The following is a 22,851-nucleotide window of genomic DNA, read 5'->3' on the forward strand; positions in this document are numbered from 1 at the left end:
CCAGCTGCTCTTGGAGAAGTGACGGCTCAGCAGCTGAACTCCTGTTGTGTACAGAACAGTAAATGCCAAGTATTGATGGAGCAGCTACAGGTTTGTTGCTAAAAGGACCACTAGTGACTACTAAATGCCATCAGATGGTTAAGCACAGCCATTTGTGGTTTAATTGCTCCTCTCAGGATCCTGGGAAACTAGCTTGTAAAAAGCATCAGAGGCCCACTTTGTTTTTAACTAGCCACAAAGGCATTTAACTGAGCAAGCCAGAGTGGGCTCTCAGATACAAATGGTTCTGGCTGAGCAAGACACACTTGCTGCAGTCTCTCTAAGGGAGAGAATAATTGAATCTTCCTGGCCCTTGGTGTAGGTTAGACAGGTGCTTTTTCTGCAGTCACACTGGGGTCCTGCAATTTACCACAAGCTTCTAAAAACTTAACATATCCCTAGTCACTGCACACAGCTAGCCAATGATAACCACCTTACTGCTGAGCTGAGATGCAAATGTGAAATGGCAGTGCCTTCTGGACCAGCATCACCCTTAGTGGAAGGATTCTACTATTTTTATATTTAAATTTAGTGTCTGTTTCTAAGAGATTTACTAGGCACTATGATGATTCTGTAATATAGAGTTGACCAAGACTATTATTTTGCATGCTTTATACCCATATTTAACTTCAACTAAGTTGAAAAAGTTGTCATTGTGGATAGTGTGCTAGAGACAAGGTTTTTGGAGAAACCTTTTGGCTCCTATTTAAGTCTAGTCTGCTTGGGACAATGATGGAAGAGATACTCTTCTGTGCTCACAAATCCATTCATACAAGCATACCACAGAAGACAGAAGCAGTACTTCTTTCTAGTGTTAATGGAACAGTCCATCATGCCTTGCTTTGCAGCTGGTTCTGGCAGAGTAGGAAACAGAGTGCTCACGCCTGCTGATCTGATAATGCTGAAATGCTCCCCTTCCACAAACACTCCTACTATGTCGAACAGTTTGAATTAAACCTTCATCCATGGCCTCCCAAGTGCAAGGGAAGCCATCAGAGTACTCCCTGGATGGGCTGTCATGTGTCTTAGTGACAGGAACCAAGCACTGATGTGTCTAGCACAGAATGAGTATATTCAGTGGGCTGGCCCCTGCTAGCAACTAACACTGCCCTAACCTGCCCATTCTGGGTGAGATACCATCCATCTCCCCTGGGCTTCCACTGCTGCTTCAAGAGCACAAATCATTCCCTGTCTACAGCTACACCTCTGTCAAAGGCAAATAATTCACTGACTATTGAAATGGCAACCAGTCTTTTTCCCCTTCCTTTCTCTTTTCCTCAGAGTGCCTGAATCAGGTCTGACTAGAGAAAGACTGTATAATCTCAGTCACCCACTGTTGGTTTTATACCCTGGGTAAAGCACAAAACCATGTCCTTGCACACACAGCTCATTAGAAAGCACAGCCTGAACACAGGGTCCTTTCTAATCTAGGAATTCTGGGAAGCAGTGCTGGGGCAGGAGGTGGTGCCTGCTGACAGCCTTGCCATAGGGAGAGGGTGGTGAGAGCACACATCAGTGAAAAATGCTCCTATCGAGATGACATGGGGTAAGTTCCTATAACCAAGTCCTCCCTTTGGCTCAAGGGCAGAAGATGTTTCTTGGAATGCAAGCCTAGAGTGGCTGTGTCAAACACAAACATATTTTGGTGTCCTCACCACTTTTATGGTCATATAAAAATCTCCAAAATGAGTATGCTAATTTCTTCACCTCTCAAGCAACACATTAAAGCCATTTTGCACACACAGATTTTCACCTAAGACTTCTATATTTTTAACTCATTAAAATGTAACTGCTCTTGTTCTCAGTCTCAATATAGAAGTCAAAATAAATTCAGTGCTCATTTCAGACTACACTGACAGAATCCAGTAATGACCAAATAGGCTATTGCTGTGTATGAAAAATAAATCTCTTCTGTTAGCAAAAGAATTCTAAATAAGAGCTTAGAAACCTCCTGGCTTTTATTCATATTTACATTTGTGCATCTAAGGTTATTTAAATAATGTCTTCATTCCCTCTGTTCATAATGTTTTGGAACTAAAATGTAGTGTGCTCCAGGCCAAAACATTAAACTCAGAGTATACATAAATGTAAGTGACATTTTACCTGAGTGACATGAGGAGTTCCTGAGACTTTGGGAGCCCAGCCAGCCAGCACACTGCACTGAACTGCACATGCAGATAAGGAGTATTTTCTGTATTATTTGTGTGCAGCATATAGTAGTTCAGTGAGGAAAAAATTTTCAAAAATTACCTACTTTTTTAAGAGCTTTCCAGTATTAACCCTTTTTATCATCTCTATTCATGTATTTTTGGACCAGCCAACACTTACAAAAGTAAAACTAAAAAAAAGAGGGAAGTATAAAAAAATATAAAATCATAATAATTAAAAAGCAGTACACTTTTGCATATATGTGAACACTTACCTATAAGCAGGATAACTAATACATCTGTAATATAATAACCAAACAGCAAAGGCTTCTGCCAGACCTCCACACCAACAGTACCAGTGAGCAGATATGCTGCTATTAACACCTACAGAAAAAAATAAATTATTTTCAGTCATTTACATCTAAAGGTAGAGAATTTCACTTACCATCTTAATACATATGCAAAAATAAAAAACATAAAAATCTGTTAGTCACCTCCTGTCCCTACTTTACCTTCTTCTGCCCTGGCAAAACAATTACTTCAAAGCAGTGAAGCAATTTGCAGGGTTACCAACAGAATTATTTAAAATGTATGAAATATGGTAAGCAAGCAATTTCCCTGGTAATGTGTGCATCTGCTTGTATGTGGTAAGTATTACTGACTTACCTTTTCAAAATACCTAAATCCACTGTTAATGCCAGGTCTCCCCACTGCCCATGCACTTCCCTGTTTTTGGATACAGACTTCAGAATTAGCAATGTGGTTATTTTTGCAGCTCTGCCCCTTGAACTGATCAAATCAGAATAACCGGGGGGGGCTGGGGAAAGAAAAACCCTAAGCTCACCGGAAATAATTATAAAAAATAATAAAAACATTCAATGGAATGTGAAGAAATAAAAATAATGGGAAGGAGGTGAAATCTTGACATCTTCCCTGATTTTTAATTTGTAAAGAAATCACGTAGATGTCATTAGGAGTGAAAGGAGACATACACAAGGCTCAGGAGCAGCCAGCCAGAGGGGCTGCTGTCCTTCTCTTCCTCTAGCCTGCCTTGCTCTCAGCTGTTCAGTTTTGCCATATGACCCATAAGGGGCTGTATGTTTCATGCTACACTAGCTCTAAATTAAAACTACAATGTTCATTACAGTGCCATTTAGAAAATTGCATATTCCTCTATTTATTCCCAAGTAGCTTTCAGTAACCTTTATATTTCCCACCCAATGCAGCTTCTTACTCTGGGATGAAGAATGGTTTCCAGCTTTACTTGTGTTACAGATTTTACTATTTGTTACTTAGGTTTTTTAATACTCATTTTTTCTATGTTATGTGTTTCCTCCATTTGAGCTTCAACAAGCACATTTCTAGTCTTCTATTAAATTTTAACTCAAAGATACACTGAAAACCTCTTTGCTAATTAACAGGCGTTTTAAGATCACTGATTAAGAGCAGAATGCTAGTGTCACTTAAACTTCTATTACACATAGATAATATTACATTTGATTTCACTTACTTCTCTGTATCTGAAATCAAGATTCCTGCCCTGTCAGTATGAAGATCTTTAAGAGGTTTTGCTTGGATTTTGCATTGTGGAGCTGGATGTTTGAATTACCTCTGCAAGAACAAGCAGCACAACAGATCTGCAGCAAGGAAAAGCAGGCACTAGTGAGTGCCATTATGTCTTGGGCCACTGAAGACAGTCAAATTTTGGTCTAAGTGAAGGACATGTTTAATGGATTTTGCAATCCACTGCATCAGAGGTAACATTTGGCTTCCTGAAAAAATTTTATTATATTACCCACAAGACATGACGGATGGAATCCCGACCCCATCAAAGTTAATGGCAGAACTCCAACTGGCTTTGATGGAGCCTGAATTTACCCTCACACGTTGAATCCTGAACAGACTTTTTTGGCAAGTGATAAAAGAGGAATTCCAGTATTAACCATTATTACAGTCAGTACTTTTGGCAGGGCAGTCATGAGCATCACTGTCAGATGTCAGTGTGTGTCCAGGAACAGGAGTGTGGATGCAATGAGCTCTCACAGGGAATGCCCTGCCCTGGGATTTGGTGATGCAAGACTCCCAGACTGAGATTGCCTCTTAACAGATGCAGCATATGGAAAAAAAAAACCACTCCTTGGGTTCAAAATTTTGGTATGTTGTTTTTTAAGGACTCATCACTTTTACTACAGACTTACTTTAGACTAAAGAGGTCTCCTGCTTGAGAAAGCAGACCTCCCTTAGAAAGCTGGAAGGATGAGAAAATGGCTGTGTCCCTTGATCTAAGCTATAATAGCAAAAAATTAAAGATTGTCAAAATTATTAGCAAAGCCTAAGCCTGTTATAAACTGTTTTAAAGGCACTACTGGTGAAAAACAAAAAAAGAGTAAAAGAGTGTTCCTAAGTGCAACTGAATAATTATACTTAAGATAGCCAAGTTTTTTGCTTATCTCTCTACCATCAACCAGCTTTAGTACTTTTCAGATATAAATGTAGTCTTTAGCAAGTAAAAATAATTGCAGCCTTTTGTAAAATGAGAAGTCCAAATTAAATAACTGTATTTGGTTTGTGTGGCCAGTTTTTGGTAGCAGGGGGGCTACAAGGGTGGCTTCTGTGAGATGCTGCTAGAAGTTTTTCCCATTTCCAGCAGAGCCAACGCCAGACCTGCCACTGGCCAAGGCTGTGCCAACCAGAAATGGTGACAATGCCTCTGGGATAACATATTCCAAAAGGAAAAAAAGCATCTATTATTGTGCAGTTGTAATTGCTGCCAGAGAAGAAAGGAGTGAGAATATGGGAGAGGAACAGCCCTGCACACAAGGTAAGTGAAGAAGGAGGGACAGGAGGTGCTTCAGGCACTGGAGCTGAGGTTCCCCTACATAGTGCAGCCCATGGTGATGCAGCTGTGCCCCTGCAGCCTGTGGACATCCAGGGGAATGCAGAGATCCAGCTGTAAGCCCCCACACCAGAGCAGCTGCATGCTTGAGAGGAAGCTGTGAACCTGGGGGAGCCCCATGCTGGCTCAGGCTCCTGGCAGGGATGTGCAGACCTGTGGAGAGAGAAGCCCATGCTGGAGCAGCTTTCCTGGCAGGACTTGTGGGGGACCCACACGGGAGCAGGCTGCACCCAAATGACTGCACCCCATGGAAAGGTACCCATGGTACAGTTCATGAAGAACTGTAGCCCATGGGATGGACTCACACTGGAAAAGTTTACAAAGAACCGTCTCCCATGGGAGGAACCCCACTCTGGAGCAGGGGGAGGACTCCTCTCCCTGAGCAGCAGCAGCAGAAAGAACTTCTAATGAACTGGCCATTCTGTCTCCCTGTGCCAGTGGGGCAGTGGAAGTAGAACCCAGGAAGAAGTGTTTTGAAGATTTGTCTTAGCCCAGGGATATTAATTGAATTTCTTATGAATCAAAATCAAAGTAGAGAAATGAGAACTGAACCTCTTTTGCTCAAGATAGTAATTCATGAGTGATCTCTCCCTGTCCTTCTGTCAACTCATGAGACTTTCATTATATTTTCTCTCCCCTCCTCAGATTGATATCACTCCCCCTGCAGAGGGGAGTGATAGAGCAGCTTTGGTGGGTGCCTGGCATCCACCCACCACAATAACACAAGTGAGAACTGTATAGCAAGGTAATGTAGATAGATAAAGTCTTGGATTCCAACTCCTGGCAGCATCTGACCAGGAATATTTTTGACTTTCCAAGACCTTCCCTATGAGGATGAGGAATACTTATGCTGAGAAAAATGTGGAAACACAAGGTGTTAATTTATAGGCTCTGTGATATAGCTGACAGCAAGACAGCTGGATTCTGAGCAGGGGCCCCCTATCTTGCCACAATTTTGTAAATAACAGCAACACAGACACGCTTGTTCCTGTGTAAAATCAGAATAATGCTTTGATGTTGCATTTGGAAAATTCTATAAACATAAAACAGTATAACCCCTCAAAGTCTTCTACCTTTTAGCCTTTTACCTATTCTCTAAAATACTTGGTATTTTTAAATCACCATCTCTTTCATGTCTTTTCACTATTTCAGGTATAAGTTTTGTGACCACAGTTTTAGATTGTGTGTGTACATACCTTGTTTTTCTTACCATTGATTTCTGTTTTACACACAGGCACATTTAGTATGCTGTGTGATATTCTACATGATGGAAAAAAAATCAAATATTTTGTCATCTTTTAAAAAAACATGGATATGCTTTAAATTCTTTATGATTCCATAAAAACCTGACATTAATTTTACTGTAGTATTCAATTTCACTAGCACATTGTTATAGTATTAATTGCTTATGTGTTGAAATATTTTCCATTAACACAATGCTCAAAATAAACATTTTGACAGAAAGCAAAGTCATTTAAAATACAAGGCTACTTCATTCTTCTGTTAATAAATGTGACACTTGTCTAAAAGAGTAAGAATTATTTTCTACAAGCTATTTCAATATGAGTTAGGTTTAATGTATGTGATATTTTTCTATTTTTTTCTCAGGTTTTTTTTCTTTCAATAAATAGTTGGAAGTTGAAAATCTTTGACTCTGAAAAGTTTTACCTAAAAAGATCACTTTGTATTTAGACATTATAGACAAATTGTTAAAGGCATGTGGAAGATTAATTAATCAAGAAAGGTTTGTGGGGAATCATAATCAAGTTGTTAAGAATGAAGCAGTCTGCTGCAGAAAAAGCCTGTGCACAGCAGGTTCTTCTGTTCAGATTTCACATGGATACACCATGGGGCTTCTCTCAAATAACTGGATATTGAGATCAGTTTCCAGCCATGTCCGGAGGCAGCTTGAAGCAGACACCATGGTCTGGCCAGCACTGCTTCCTCTCTGCTATCACTTCTCTTACTTCAACAATTCCATTGTGCTCCAGCTTTGCAACTAAGTAATCATATTTTTTCTTCACAAGAAAGGCTATGCTTTCCACAAACACTTCAGATTAGAAAAGCTCTGAAAGTGAACATCCTTTCAACTGAAATTAAATTGTGAATCCTGATAATGTGGCCAAAAGAACAACACATTTGCATCTTTATTTTGCTTTTAAATAGAAAAGGGGTTTTGCCCACAGAGGAGGTAGAAATTTTTTCAAGATGCCATGTGCATTTGCATTGTTTGGGATTTCTCTGCCAGCTCCTGAAACACTGGCTGCCACAGTACAACCCTGGAAAAGGTCATATGGAGCATATTTCAGCATGGGTTTTGTAAATAAGCTTGTCAAAAGAAAACCTGGTGTATGGCACCCACGAAAGAAACCTTTCCCAGGTTTGACTGAAAGGAAGGAGAAAAGGAAGTTCTCTAATGTTTCAGTTGCTAGGAGCATCGTGTATTTCCACTTATTCAGAGTTCCAAGGCAGGCAGAGGGTTCTCCCAGAGGCTCTAGGTGGTACAAAGCCATCAGGCAGAAGCAGCTGGGAAAGCATGTTACACTGAAACCCTGGGGCTCATGGTCCAAGCACCCATCCCTTCAGGCACAAGACTCTCTAATATGTGAGATTTCTGGTCATCCTCTCCCTGCAGTGCAAGGGCTGGGTCAGAGAGAGCTGCCTGTTGCCTTTGGGATTTGCTGCTTGTGCTTCTTCTGAGCTCACCCCTCTCAGCTGGGGAGAGGAAGGAGAGTGGAATTGTCTGGGTCACCAGCTCTCACACAGCTCTTCACTTTTAAAGTTTTAATTAAGAATATAAAGGGATCTCCTGTTACACTTAAGGCAGCACCAGTGGGGCAGAGGTATCATTACATCATATTAAGGAAAAATTAGTACTTTGTTCCCCTGCTATGAACTCAGCTGCAGCAGCTTATGAAAAGCAACAGCAGCATTAGGCGAGTATCTCATTAGGGTAATATTAAACTCTTCAGAAAGCAAACAATTGTTTTTTTAAATAAAATAAGATGATGTCTGTGAAAATCAACATATGGCAAGAAGCCAGAAATTTTAATTTCTCAGGAAAGCTTTGTCTTTTATTTTTTTCTCCAAGAAACTTAATTTGCAGATATTAGCTTTCTTTGGTTGGTCTTGTGACAAAAATAAAAGTCTTCGTTTTTACAAGATGAATGCATGGGAATTTCTCACAGATCATAGCAGAGGTTTATTTTTTAGCCTTTTCTTCAAACTTTTGAGGTTCCCAATAGGTGCTACTTAAAAGTGTCTAGATGCTGTGGTACTGAAGCTCCTCTCCCTGCACCTTTCCCTGCTACTCAGGCTTCAGCACAGGATAGATCCTTGTGCAAGAGAGAGGAGGAATAGCTTTCCCTGCTGCATTTGCTGCCACCTTGATTCTGGATCCACAAATGTTACAATCCTCTGACCAAGCATCTCTCAGACACATTACAGCCATTTTTCAAGTTTACAAACCACAGCTTCCTGCAAATGATTGTCTGCTGTAATCAAAGCTAATTGGAGTGCCAATTACAGCCCAGCTAGCATAATTGGGTTCCCAGTTCTGATGAGTCATCAAGTCACAGAAAAACGTGATGTGCATAAGTCCCACAGATTTCTCTGTCTACAACAAGGTATTTTTTCATGAGGAACAGCAGCTCTTTCTCTGCCACAGCTAAGGCAGAGCCCATGGGCAGGCTGTGTTCATGTACAGCAGAGCTGACTCAGCAGCAGTGTCCAGGGAGCCACATGCCACTTAAGTGCTCATTAAGGTCATCAGTCCTTTATTTGCATGCTGACAGGAATTACTATTTTTCTTGAGTTCTGGGGTGATAACAAAACCCAAAGTTCCTGGGTACTAACAAGTTTAAAAGTAAAAGCAGGGGACTAGAGCACCTGAGTGCCTGACATGCCAGTGCAACAGCATCAAGTTGTAGGTGAAATTACTGAAGACAGGACAGAGAAGCACATTTCTGCAGCACAATCCAGCAAGGAATGCCATGGAGGAAATACTGACCTAAACACTGTGAATCAGTCTGGAAGCAGATAGTGAGTGATTTCACACTCTGCCTCTAAATGTGAATACCTGGCAGAAAAGCAATGGGGGGGAAAAAAAACAGGAAGGGGAACATAACCCTTCTTACTCATATTCAGCCATTTGCTATTGTCCCCAGTATCCTCAAAGTTACTGGAGATAAAAAGCTGTCTTTAATACTGCACATATCATATAAATTTGCTGAATGGGTTTACAAAACAAGAACAAATTTTTAGGGGAATTAAGATCTTTTACTAGACTACTCAGTAGAACTGGTAAAAAATGTATTATGTACTTTCTGGTTTACATGTGATGTGTTTTGGACTAATGGAAAAATACCACCTTGAGCTACAAATCCTGCCTTTTCTTTGTTCATAGGCAATCACAACTACAACAGCTATTTTTTTACAGATGGGAAAACTTACATACAGAGATTTCAGTAGTACAGTCTTCTACCACTCCTGATGACTGTGCCAAATAGCATAAAAAAATCTTCACATTTACAAGCTTATCACTTTGACTGTAACCAAGTCATCAGAGAAGGTACTAAAAAGCAAGTGAGTAGGTCAGCAGTTCAGCATCAGAAGAGAACAGGAAATAGCACTTGTTAGCACCTTGCATCTCAGTTAATCAAAGCGGTTTACAAACTTTACTGATATTCAGCCTCACCACAAATCTGTCAGGCTGGGAAATATTACTACCATTATTTCCCAGATGAGAAAACAGGGCCACAGGCACAGGTCACTAACAGGCACGGACAGAGTTAACAGTACTGCTCTGCTAGTTGATACCCATTACCAGATTTAACCACTAATACAGTTTGGATGCTGTAGTGATCCAGCAGAGCTTTCTGAACGTTCACATGTACAGTGGTCATCTGAGAAACAAGGGAAATAGGCTTGAACATAGCTATTCCTCTCCTGCTGGAAGAACTTCACGGAGAAACCTTACATAGACATGGATGAAACTCGCAGACCAGCTGGCTGCCTAATGTCTTAGTCCTGAGCCAACTTCTTTTCCCAAAACCTATTTTCTAGGGGACAACACAGATGCACCACAGCTGGACCACCATCTCTGAGTTGTTCTCAAACCACTGGATTCTGATTATGTTTACAGCTCTACATCTGCAGGCATTAATTCAAATACTGTATTTTCATTAAAACATATATTTGAGTATTTGTCAAACTTCTTTTCAATTATTTGGCTGTACCTTTCATCTCATGCCTGTAACAGGAAGTTCAGAGGACTGACTGTGCTCTTCAGGCTGCAAGACCTTGGCTATCTGAGACACAGATAAGCCAGCCCACAGAAATCCCAGTGCTGGGCCATTGGAAGTGCACTGAGCTTGCTAATACTGCTACTCATCTCTGCACTGCGGACACCTTTCACTGTGGTGCCCTGGGAATGTTTTCTGAAGAGGTCCACCTTAAGGCAGGGCTGTAATCCAGACAAGAACTCAGCAGGTGCTGACTGTGGGCTGATAAGTGATTCATATTACTGAATGTCTATGACTTTTTGACATCCATGATGACTGACCTTTTTTCCAAAGGTAGACCTCACTTGACAACGGTTACTGCTCTCTGCATAGATACAATACTATTTCCATTACCACATTTATTGTAAAATGGAGAAGGTCTGGGAGTGTATAACTGTGTAATTACTGTTAATAGATACTACTTGGACTAATTCACATCGTGCCTCACCACCTGGTATTGGGGGGAAAATTGCTTGTGGCTTCAGACAGCATCGTAATTTTTGTTAGTACCACAAATCAAATGCAGTTAAATGACATTCTCATGGGCACTGTCTGGCTTCTAGGCTTGCTGCAAGCCTTTTTTCTCCTCCACAGCAATGAATCTCTGATGCTGACAATTTGCTCAAGAGCAGCACTTTATTGCAAATGCAGAAAATATTTCTGAATTACTTCTAGGGTTTTACAATTTCACATATTTCAATATCTCAGCCAAATAAATTTGCCTTGAACTCTATTTTTCTACTGCTTTTAATACTATGAAAACAATTACATAGTTAAATAACCAAAACCAAAACAGGGATGATAAATACTTACCACTTGGCTTATATCATATCCCCAAGGAAGAAAAAGAACTCCTGTGTTATATTTCTCCCAGTGTGAACACATGAAGTTAAACAAGACAATGCTTAAATATATATACATTGTATATACAGAAACTCCGGTCTTCCCATTGTCACGGGAACAGACAGAAAAAAAAGAAAGCACAAAAATGGAGGTAGCCCAGCTATCCAGCCCATGGTCAAAAAGTTCTCCCAGAGGAGTACTGGACTGAGTCCTTCGAGCATGTTTCCCATCTATGGAGTCTAAGAAGGATTGAGAAAAGAAAAGAAACAAAAAATTAGAGCACAACAAAAGGAGTGGCTTTCTTCACATACAATTCATTACTGCCATTCATAACACACAGGAAAATTACACTGATGACAGCAAACTGAAGCACAACAGCCCCCTCAATACCATCAGGTTAGAAATACTCACAAAATAATTGCTCCAGTTATCAAGTAATTTTTCTGTCCTTGCCTCAGCTCTGAAACTAAATGTTACCTTCCTCATGAGTTTTAGAAAGACACTCATAATTGCTTGCCCCCAGTGGTCTTGAAACACTTTCACATCAGTCCTTGCAATTAGTTTCAAGTGCTGAAAAGTGTCTGTAGGGCTTCTTGCCCATCCATTGGTGTTGTGGGCCCTCTGAGCCTTCAGACCTCCTGTGGGGTAGATTCACTAAGGCATTTAAGTTGCTTGATGCTCAATACCTCAATGACTATAAGTTATATGGCAGCTTCAAGGGGAAAATTTCACAAAATTTATTTGTATCTCTGCCTACATATATTTTAAAGTGTTTTTCAGTTTTCATACAAGAGTGTGCCCGGGAGGTCAAGAAAGGCCAATGGCATCCTGGTCTGCATCAGCAATAGTGTGGCCAGCAGGATCAGGGCAGTGGTTGTGCCCCTGTACTCAGCACTAGTGAGGTCACACCTTGAATCCTGTGTGCAGTTGTGGGCCCCTCACTACAAGAAGGACATTGAGGGACTGGAAAGTGTCCAGAGAAGGGCAACAGAGCTGGGGAAGGGTCTGGAGCACAAGTCTTATGAGAAGTGGCTGAGGGAGCTGGGGTGGTTTAGCCTGGAGAAGAGGAGGCTCAGGAGTGACCTTATTACTCTCTACAACCACCTGAAAGGAGGTTTCAGTGAGATGGGGTCAGTCTCTTCTCCCACGTACAAGAAGAAACGGTCCCAGGTCATACCAGGGGAGATTATATTGGATATTAGGAAAAATTTCTTCCCAAGACAGTTGTCAAGCATTGGAACAGGCTGCTCAGGTAAGCAGTGGAGTCACCATTGCTGGAGGTGTTTAAAATATGTACAGATGTGGCACTTGGGGACATGGTTTAGTGGTGGACTTGGCACTGCTGGGTTAATGGTTGGACTTGAGGACCTTAAAGATCTTTTCCAACATGTACAATTATATGATTCTAAGAATACATTATAGTTAAGGTGCATTATGTGCTGAACACTTTCTGTACTTGAGTGCTTAGAAAATGATCCAGCAATGTACAGGACCTTACTTTGAGGATGTAGTTGGACAATATGGTTTGAGTTGATCTGATAGTTCACTGCTGTCAAACAGGGTGACCTGCAGCCTATTCAGCTGGTGAAAAAACAACATTATGTTTTCTTCTGGGTCACTGAATTGGTAGCGTGAGTAGTACAAAATGCAAGGGAGATGTCACAAGGGAGGGATGGTGAATGCAGGGAGGAGAAAGATTGTCTAGCAGCTGTGATGTTTCTTAGTTGTAATGTCATAACATGCCCTTAGTCTCTTCTCTGAGACTGTGCAGGTGAAAAATAGAACTATTTTCCTCTTAAAGTTAAGTGTAAACATGCAGGATGAACCTCTTAGGAAAAAGTACACAGAACAAACCCTGCAGATTACTTGTTTTTGTCTTGAATCTCAAAGTAAAATGGAGATGCTTTTCTTTTTGATATTACTTGGAAGGTGCTATAGCTAACAATTATCAGCTATTGACAGCATTAATAACCCAAAACTGACAAGGAACACAAATCAGCAGAGTGAGACCAAAGACTCCACAGCTGCTGTAGATCATATGCTACTTACTTCTCTGGATTATTTGGCAGTACTATGAGTTTTGTTTAATGTAAATATACTTCAGGGACCAAAACCAGGAAAACATGGGATTTTGTTTTGTACAGATTTTAGACTATATTCTATTGTAATACCTAAACAGCTGTGATATAGCCTCTGCTCAAACACAAATCTCTTGGGACAGTTCTCAAAACTCTAAACTTAAATATCTCATAGAGGATTTCAAATATAGCTTGCCTCCTTCTAGAGGTTCATTCTCTATTAACATTTCCACTGAATTTTCAGCATCTTACTGGAATGTGAAGAAAAAAAAATTGCATAAGCTTGAGGTTACTTGGAAGGTGTTGCAATAAAATTAGAGATTCTTCCATACATTAAACAGTACCTCTGAAACTTAACCAGCAAATAAAGATAAAAACAATCCTATAGAGTTTATGGTGCTTTATATTCCAAGAACACTTATCCCAAATCAGATAGGATTCAGTTACACGGGTGTTACTATTTAAAAATAAGAATGCTAGAAGATTTGCCTGTTTATAAATTTTAGGTTGTCACACTTGTATATAAATACTAAAATATGTGAAACCTCACAGTGAAATAGTGGTTTTCATTTTGCAAGAACTTTGTTTTTTCTAAAAAGAAGCTTATAATGTTGTCCTAAAATACAGTACTTCTAATTATAATGGTCATGGAGAAAAATACAGGAACTATATGACACACACATCAAACAGGATTTTTAGAAATCCTTAACCACATTTTCCATGTAGATTCATTAGCTTTTTAAAGGACTGAAAATATTTTCTAGTTTAGGTTTCAGTTTGAAAACATTCACGCCAACAATGGTGTGTGTTCTATAGTTAACAGACACTGTCCCACACTTCCATTGCTTTAGAATTCTTATATTATGATTTTGTCTCACAAAGATTCATAAGTACTGTTTTATAAAGTTTATATAACTTACAAAGAGTGGAATTCAAAGTTACAGCAAAAAGCACTCCATTTCATGGAAAGGAAATTATAACAAAAATGATACCAAGGAAATGATACCAAACCACCTTAAAAAAGCAGAGGGGGTGGAGAGCTGCATGTTAGGGAATTTGGAGAGAGTAACTGTGTCATTAAAATAAGCTGAAAAAGATTACAGTTGCATATTTAGTTAGTTATTATGGTTCTTTTCAGTCTTCCAGAGGGAAAACTTTGGCCATGCAAAATTAAATCTCTGACTAAATATTTCATGAAGTGGCTTGGACGGCAGATGTAAAAAATCTAGATATATATTAGTTCATTATAGCTTTGACTGTCAACATTATATTCCTTGTCTTCCAAGTATTAGGAACTAGAGGCTTCACTGGCAAATACTATCTACATTAAAAATCTCAGAAGCTGAACTTCCCATGAGCCTTCTGGGGTGCCATACAGTAACAGTTCCAATATGTAATTCCAATTTATGAAACAACAGTCACTTCATCAAATTCCATACAATGACGTAAAAATTTGTTTTCACAAAAGAAACCACTGCATCTGAGTACAGAGAGCTGCTAGAGAAATCTGATCAGTAGTCAGCTTCAAGGGATGGTTGTCCCATTGCTTTTTATGCTACAAATACAAACAAATTCTTGACAAAAAGATTTTGGTGCAATTTCACCAACTGAATAGAAATGCTAAGGTATGTACAATGCAGAGGGAGACATCTGCTCTAGGGGATATTTCAGGTTAGTCAAGATGGCTCTACATGCATGGGTCTGATTCCAAAAGTGGTCAGCACCTCTGCACAGCACTGCAGCCTACACACATGACACATCTGTATATAGCCTGAGCATCTCAAACATGGCACACAAATCTGTGGCTACACTGCAATGGCCTTACCAGAAATAGCTCCAAGGAAAGGGTACATTTAGAATCAAAGAATAGACTCATTAAGGTTGGAAAAGGCTTCCAAGATCATTGGTTCAATCTCTGACTGAACACCACCATGTCAACTAAATCATAATGCTAAGTGCCATGTCCAGTAGCTTCTTGAACACTTTCCAGGGATGGTGATTCCACCACCTTCCTGGGCAGCTTATTCCAAGGCTTAACCACCCTTTCAGAGAAAAATTTCTTCCTGATGTCACACAGGAACCTCCCCTGGTATAGCTTGAGGTTATTTCCTCTTGTCCTGTTGATTGTTGTTTGGGAGAAGAGACCAACCCCCACCTGGCTACAGTCTCCTTTCAGGTGGTTGTAGAGAGCAGTAAGGTTATTCCTGAGCCTCCTTTTCTCCAGACTTAACATCCCCAGATCCTTCAGCTGGTCCTCATAAGATTTGTGCTCCAGACCCTTCCTCTGCCTTGTTGCCCTTCTCTGGACACTTTCCAGCCCCTCAATGTAGTGAGGGGCCCAGAACTGCATACAATATTCAAGGTGTGACCTCACCTTGTCAGTGCTGAGTACAGGGGCACAATCACTGCCCTGATCCTGCTGGCCACACTATTGTTGATGCAGGCCAGGATGCCATTGGCCTTTTTGGCCACCTGGGCACACTCTGGCTCATGTTTAGTCACTGTCAACCAGCATCCTCTGGTCCTTTTCCATTGGGTCACTTTCCAGCCACTCTTTCCCCCAGCCTGTGGTGCTGCCTGGAGTTGCTGTGACCAAAGTGCAAGACCTGACATTTGGCCTTGTTGAACCTCACACCATTGGCCTCAGCCCATTGATCCAGCCTGTCCAGATCCCTCTGCAGAACCTTCCTGCCCTCCAGCAGATCAAAACTCCCACCAAACTTGGTGTCATCTGTGAACACACTGAGGGTGGACACAACCCCCTCTTCAAAATTTTTGATAAAGATATTAAATAGGTATGATCCCATGGCTGTCCTTCATGTGCTGCATAATGACACAATAATGATCTGTTCCATAACCTTCCCAGACACTGAGGTCAGGCTGACTGGCCTGCAGTTCCCCAGATCCTTCTTCCAACCCTTCTTGCAGGTGAGCATCACACTGGTCAGTCTCTCTGGGTCCTACCTACCAACTCAGCTGGCCAGCTGCCTTGAGGATATTGGGTCTTTCTGCAGAAGACCCAGGCAAAGAAGGCATCAGGTACCTCAGCTTTTTCTTCATCTTTGGTTACAATGTTCCCCTCCACATCCAAGCTTCCTTGGACCTCTTTTTGTTGTTAATGTATTTATAAAAACACTTTGTATTATCTTTCACAGCAGTGACCACATGGAGTCTTAGCTGAGCTTTCACCAATCCAATTTTCTCTCTACAAGACCTGATGACATCCCTGTACTCTTCCTTAGTTGTCTGCCCCTATTTCTCAAGGCTATATACTCTTTTCTCCCCCAGTTCCAGTGAAAGCTCTCTATTCAGCCAGGCCAGTCTTCCCTGCTGGCTCATCTTTTGGCACCTAGGGAGAGCCAGCTCCTGTGCCTATAAGAGTTCTTTCTTTAAATATATCCAGCCTTCCTAGACCCTTATTACACAGAACTGTGCAATCCCTTTAAATATATTACCATGGGTCTCCCCAAAAAATAACTCTCCTGCACCATGTTGTGGAAAGACTAGTTTGGAACAAGAGAGCTTTGGAAGAGAAAGCAAAAAAGCCATGCTAACACAGATCTCACTCCCAGGTCAGCATCATTTCAGGTCTGTGTCTTCACACCACTGCACAGCAAGGTGCAACATACCCAAAAATACACTCATGGCACAGCATAAAGTAGTAAAAATGGAATATTTTATTTAGAGACTGAAGTGTAGGTGTTATGGGAGAAAAATAGCAAGAGGAAAGAAAAAGAAGATATTTCTGTAAGAAGCTCAGGCCTGTCATCACATCTGTCATCACCACCTCTCCTGACACACTCCTTAAGCACTGAAGTGCCTAACAATTTCCTTTTTTCTGCTTTGTCCTTTATTTTTCCTATCTTTGAAAGCACCCTCTGCTAATTCTGATGTGTGAGCATCTCAGAATGTCATCAAGGGACAAGGATTTTTATGAAACCAAACAGCAGTGAATCTCCTATGAAGAAGGCTGAGAGAGTTGGGGTTGCTCAGCCTGGAGAAGAGAAAGCTCCATGGAGTCCTTAGAGCAGCCTTCCAGCACCTAAATGGGCTACAATAGAGCTGGAGAGGAGCTTTTGTCAAGGGCATGTAGGGATAGGACAAGGGGGAATGTGTTCACTGAAATGAGGTAGGTTTAGATTAAGTACTAGCAAGAAAATCTTTACTGTGAGGATGGAGAGACACTGGATTGGGTCACCTGGAGAAGCTGGGAATGTTCCATCCCTGGAAGTGCTTAAGGCTAGGTTGGATGGGGCTCTGAGCAACCTGATCTAGTGGAAGGTGTCTCTGCCCATGGCAGGGAGATAGGAACCAGACTGCTGCTATAATGATTTCCATTGTTCCTCTAATATAATTTGAACTTTCAAGAGGGATAAGAGTTACTGTAACACAACCTCTAATATATTACTTAATATGCTGTTTGGGGTTTAAGTCTTATGAACATTTTTTTTTTGTGTTATGGTTTGGGGGTTTTTTGAAAAAGATTAGTAATTTATCCACAATGCCTCATTATCTCAGAACTATCTCACCACTAGTGAATATGAAGATAAAATTACATGAAAATGTCAGATATGCAAATTATTTCACTGTACATTACCTAAAGCATAAGCACAAAAGGTGGTAAAAGCACTGAACAGCCACACCCAGGTGGGAACAAGTCCAGGACTGGTACCTGAAAAAAATGGGGCAGTGAGTCAGTGTAACAGGGGTTAACATCAAAGAAATCCACCAAGACACACACATATGTACAAACTAGCTGCCACTGATTAACCCACTGCAGCAAACAGATTGAAATATTTGAGTCTGACCTTCAGGCATCGGTGAGCTCTATCAAAGAAGCACTGAGCAGGCTTGAATGTGTTTACATCATAAAGGACAGGAAGGTAACAGAGAGGATTTTAGTCCTGAAAGGACTCTAATAGTGCACAAAACAATGCTAGTAACTAGGCAAAAATATTCACAGGTCATAGGAAGACTATCCATTAAAATATTAGTTAATATTCATGTAATATATAGGAAAAAAAAATTCAAGCATCATTTTCTGTGCCAGTGTGGGGTTTGTATAGCACTGTTACCACACAGATCTGAACAGGAAGTTTTTGTCATTAGGCTAGAAGAAATATTAGCACCTTTTTTTTCCCCTTGAGAAAAAGGAAAAGATAGTTGAATTGGACAGAGCCCAGGGTTCTGTTCTTGCTCTCCTGATAGCATTAATCCAAGGTTATTGTTGCTCTTTTAAAGAAACCGATCCTTTTCCAAAGAGACTTCCATTTAACTTAAACATCACCCAGTACTACATCAATGCCAAACAACTGTAAATGCAAAGTCCTCTCAGATTTCTGCCATTTGGCACCAAACACAGGGAATTCCTGCATACAGAGGTGTGTCCTTGCCTGAATGATGCCAGAAGATGCCAGCACCTAAAGCAGTGCCCTCTCTCAGTGCCTCATCTTGCTATTCTGAAAGGTGATAATTCCTGACTCCTAGCTGCAGATCTGCAAACTGTACCATGAAAACCAACTGTGCAGGAAATTAGGTCTTTTATTTCTGATCCTAGGTATGGGATTGATATATGATACTCCAAAGGCCGTTTAGGTTGCATGAAAGTTTTCCATCAACTGAGAAATGATGGGTACTGTTCTCATCTGGACTCAGGAAGATATTGCAAACTACACATACAGGTCTCAATGCTAACAGAATTAATCACCATTTCAAATGTCTTCAACTTACATGTATATCTACTGAGAATGTGTCAAGATAACATCATCCCATTAAAAATATCTGTTCTGGATATTCTTGTATTATAGGACTGAGTAAATATCATCTGCATTGATAAAAAAGTGCCAGGTGTTAAAGAACAAGATAACTATATAACAAGCTGGTCCTGAAAACTTTTGAACCAAAACTGCTAACAAGTATCCCTGCCTCTAAAATTGCTATGATAAATGTACAACAGCCCACACCAAAGGATACCTCCTGAAGCTAACCACAAGCATAAAAAAATAAAGGCAGCTGAATGTAGTTGTTTCAGGAGATAAAAGTGTCATCTTCACTAAATTGTTCTAGTTTAAGGAAAATCAAAGCCTTTTATCTATATATATATATTTTACATATTAATCACCTGGAAGATTCTTACTACTTTCTGTGGGCTCCAACAGCTGGTATGAGAAGCCCAAACCAAACATGCCCCACACTCAGGAGCAATCAGGTCCAAAAAATTTCTCACTTGGTCTGCAATGAGGAGCAAACATAGACTTGGACTATGAAAGTCATAATTTGAAGAGACATTTATTTAGAAACTATGTTTTTTGCCTAGAAGCAGTCTTGAATAGGGGGTGTGATTATGTGGAGAAATAAAAGGGAAGTTAACTCCTTCAGGCATCAGTTCAGATATTAGGAAATGTGAAATCAGTGAAAATGTCATGAAGAATATTCAGGTGGATTTTGGCTGTGTATTTAAACCCTGGAATAAATTATAAATATAATAAGATCAGAGACTTCAAGCAGCATATGCTGAAACCCATTTTAGGGATAAAATTAAATAAGATTTTTCAATAAAATTATAAATTTGTAATGTTTTGTGTGAGGTAGAGTCTTCTATCTGTGCCTACGGGAGCCTCATTATGGAAATAAGTGGAAGATTCAAGTGCCTGATATCTCCCTGTAACATTCAGAAGTATAAGCAGTTCAGTAATTCTGAAAAATTATGTGAATATATTTACCTGAGGCAGTGTAATCCCAGTCATAAAAAGATATTAGAAAATAATTAAATAAAATCATGACAAATCCAGAGAATGTTAACAGGTTGGGAGCAATCCACAAAGGCACTATCTGTTAAAAAATGAAAGGAAAAAAAAAAATCAGAAAAATTGTATTTCAAATTGAACATCTTATTTTAATGAAATACTGTTTTAGGAAAGAAGCTTTGATGTTATCAGCAATGTTCAGACTTGTGTAGATTTCCCCATTTTCAAATTAAAATACAGTTTTAATTTCTGAAATTTATTTTCAGATGCAATCCTTTTGCCTGATTTTTGTGACTGTGGTAAGAATGAAATTTTTAGAATGTTGTACTCCCTTTAAACTGTTGTACATTATCCTTATTTACCCAGCTTCCTAGGAAAGCCTTTTGAGATCAGCTGTTTCAGAACTGAAAGAAGACTGCAGCACCCCAGTGTGGTAATTCAGCATCCACATGGCAAGTTTTTTAAGCATTGTATTCCCACACTATAAGAAAGAAAGTTCTTCTTCCAAAGTATGTGAATAATTTCTTATTCAAAACATCAACAAAATCAGACCCTGAGTGCATTACACTTTTAGATTCAGAAGATCTCCCTGTTACAAGCATCTCCCTACTCTCTGGATAGTAACTTTCTGCCAGGGTCTCCGTTACTCATCAATAATAAACACTCCATTAATTCATTTTATTTTAGAGGGTGCTGAAAAGGACTTACTTTGAAAACACTCTTCCCAAGTAACACAGTTTCTCCAGAATATTTTTTTGAAATAGCCTGCACAGCTTTTGACATGATTTTTGGACAGAACATATTTGCAGAAATACTAAGTATCAACATCACGATCACTCAAACATATCATCAATATATTTAAAACACCAAAACACTGGAGGCTTATAATTAAATTATTTGGATTGTCTAAGGACTCAAAATGTATATTAAGTACTTCAACACTATAAAATAGTACAAGAAAATATTGTAGAAAATCAAGTCAAATAATTCCTGATACTAACAGGAATAGCATCTTAAAATACAGTAGTATACTATAACTATACTAGTTATAGTATATGTTAGTAACTATACTAACAATAGTTTTGAAATCAAATGCTTTGTTAATATCTCTGGATTAGTTAGCTGAATAGACATATGAATACATATTAATTCCTTCTATCCTACTACTACATTTACTTACATTTCCTTTCAAAATCTGAATGCTTCAACTGATTAACTGTCCTGACTAGCTTATCTTTTTCAGCTACAGAGTAATTTGCAATACTCAGGAGAAATTGTGAAACCAATGGTGTACAGGCTAAGTGTACACTTGCAAAAATCAGATTAGAGTTCCTGAACACTTTTCCATTATGTTTTGTAGATGTTTTGTTTAATAACATTAGGAAAACTATTATATCTGATACTTGCTTTCCTTATCAGCAGGACTTTATCACTGATTTTAAAACACTGTGTCAGCTCTCATGGTATTTAAAATACACCATAGAATGCACACAGAAACAATTTACAAAATGTAACATATCCATCATTCTGAGTGTTCAAAAGGGCAAATCTAAATCTCTAAGAAAAGGGACAAAAAATGTCCACTGAAACTCTTTTTGGAGAGCATCTAAGGAGGAACCCTTCACTGACTGCATGCTCAGCATGAAACTACAGCCACACATCTCCCCGTTTTGCTACCTGAGGATGCAGAAGATTAATCTCCTGCTGGGGATTTATCTGGTACCTATGACCTTCCATGAAATAAGAATCACAGACACTGAAAAAAAACTTGATTTGTCTCTTTTAATCTAAATCATAGATCAAAAGAGTGTTTTAAGACACCATGGATGAAATGTTTACATGGACATACATGGATAAACTGACTGTTTTTCCTGGATGATTCATAAGAATTGTCGAGTATTAAATCAAGTGGGGCACCACAAATGTCTGCTTTCTAATTAAGCTCATCATTCTGAACAGTCACAATGCAATTTTAAAGTTACTACAGGAAATAATTTATGCTTCCATGGTGCAAACATGAAGAAGTTATTTTAACTCACTTTCTTGCTAACAATGTGTATTTTAAGAAGGAAACCTTCAAAGGATGTTGTTATAATTGCAATCCCTTTGACTAACAGTCACACCATGAAAAACAGTTACAGGAGTTCTGTCCTCAGGAAAACACTCTCCTGCAGTTAAACCCTTAAGCATGTTCTTTTGATCCTTATGGAACCTAATCTGTCTAGGTATTTGGAAAGTATTCTAGTTGCAAAATCTCTTTTGTTATATTTAATGCCCCTTATCCTTTTGGTTGGCATTACACTACCATCACCCAATTTCATCATTAGAAAATCACAGGGTGTTCAAGATTAACGTCTTACACACCTTAGAAAAATAGAGCCTGGATATATTATTGTGCTACAGAAGGATAAGCTGCAATCTTTATTATCTAATTAACAGACAGTAGAGGTCTAATACATCAACTGCTACATGATTGATATAACTGGAGGTGCCATGGGGAGAATCACATCTCTCTGGCAAAGCCCTTGTGTGCTTGAACTTTTTAGAAAATAGTTCCATGAAGTATTAAATGATTTCTGTTTCTCTGGGTCTACAGCCATTCATTCTAAAAGCCTTACTACAAACAGCAAATGCTTTAATAAAGCAACTATTTGGATAATAAATGGTAAAGTACACATTTATATAAAGCTCTGTTCAAACTTCACTAGGTCACTTGAGACCACTAAAATGCTACACTTGCCCAGTTCTGGTGATAAAATCAAAGTTCATAAAGGTAACAGAGGGGAGGTTAATTGATTTCAGTGATGTTGGCATACACCT

General features: G+C 39.5%; 1 protein-coding gene across 1 annotated transcript in view; it reads right to left on the reverse strand.

Moving 5' to 3' along the window:
• The window catches only part of LOC107200186 (ethanolaminephosphotransferase 1-like), a 56,380-nt gene that overhangs the window by 18,149 nt on the left and 15,380 nt on the right, over window positions 1-22,851 (reverse strand). The window contains exons 3-6 of the mRNA XM_015618295.3: window positions 20,008-20,116; window positions 17,883-17,957; window positions 11,178-11,446; window positions 2,462-2,570 (exon numbers count right to left, since the gene is read on the reverse strand). Of these exons, the coding sequence (XP_015473781.1) occupies window positions 2,462-2,570; window positions 11,178-11,446; window positions 17,883-17,957; window positions 20,008-20,116 (562 nt within the window). The remainder of the gene's footprint in view (window positions 1-2,461; window positions 2,571-11,177; window positions 11,447-17,882; window positions 17,958-20,007; window positions 20,117-22,851) is intronic.

Source organism: Parus major, chromosome 2, assembly GCF_001522545.3.
Source record: "Parus major isolate Abel chromosome 2, Parus_major1.1, whole genome shotgun sequence".
Classification (NCBI taxonomy): Eukaryota; Metazoa; Chordata; class Aves; order Passeriformes; family Paridae; genus Parus; species Parus major.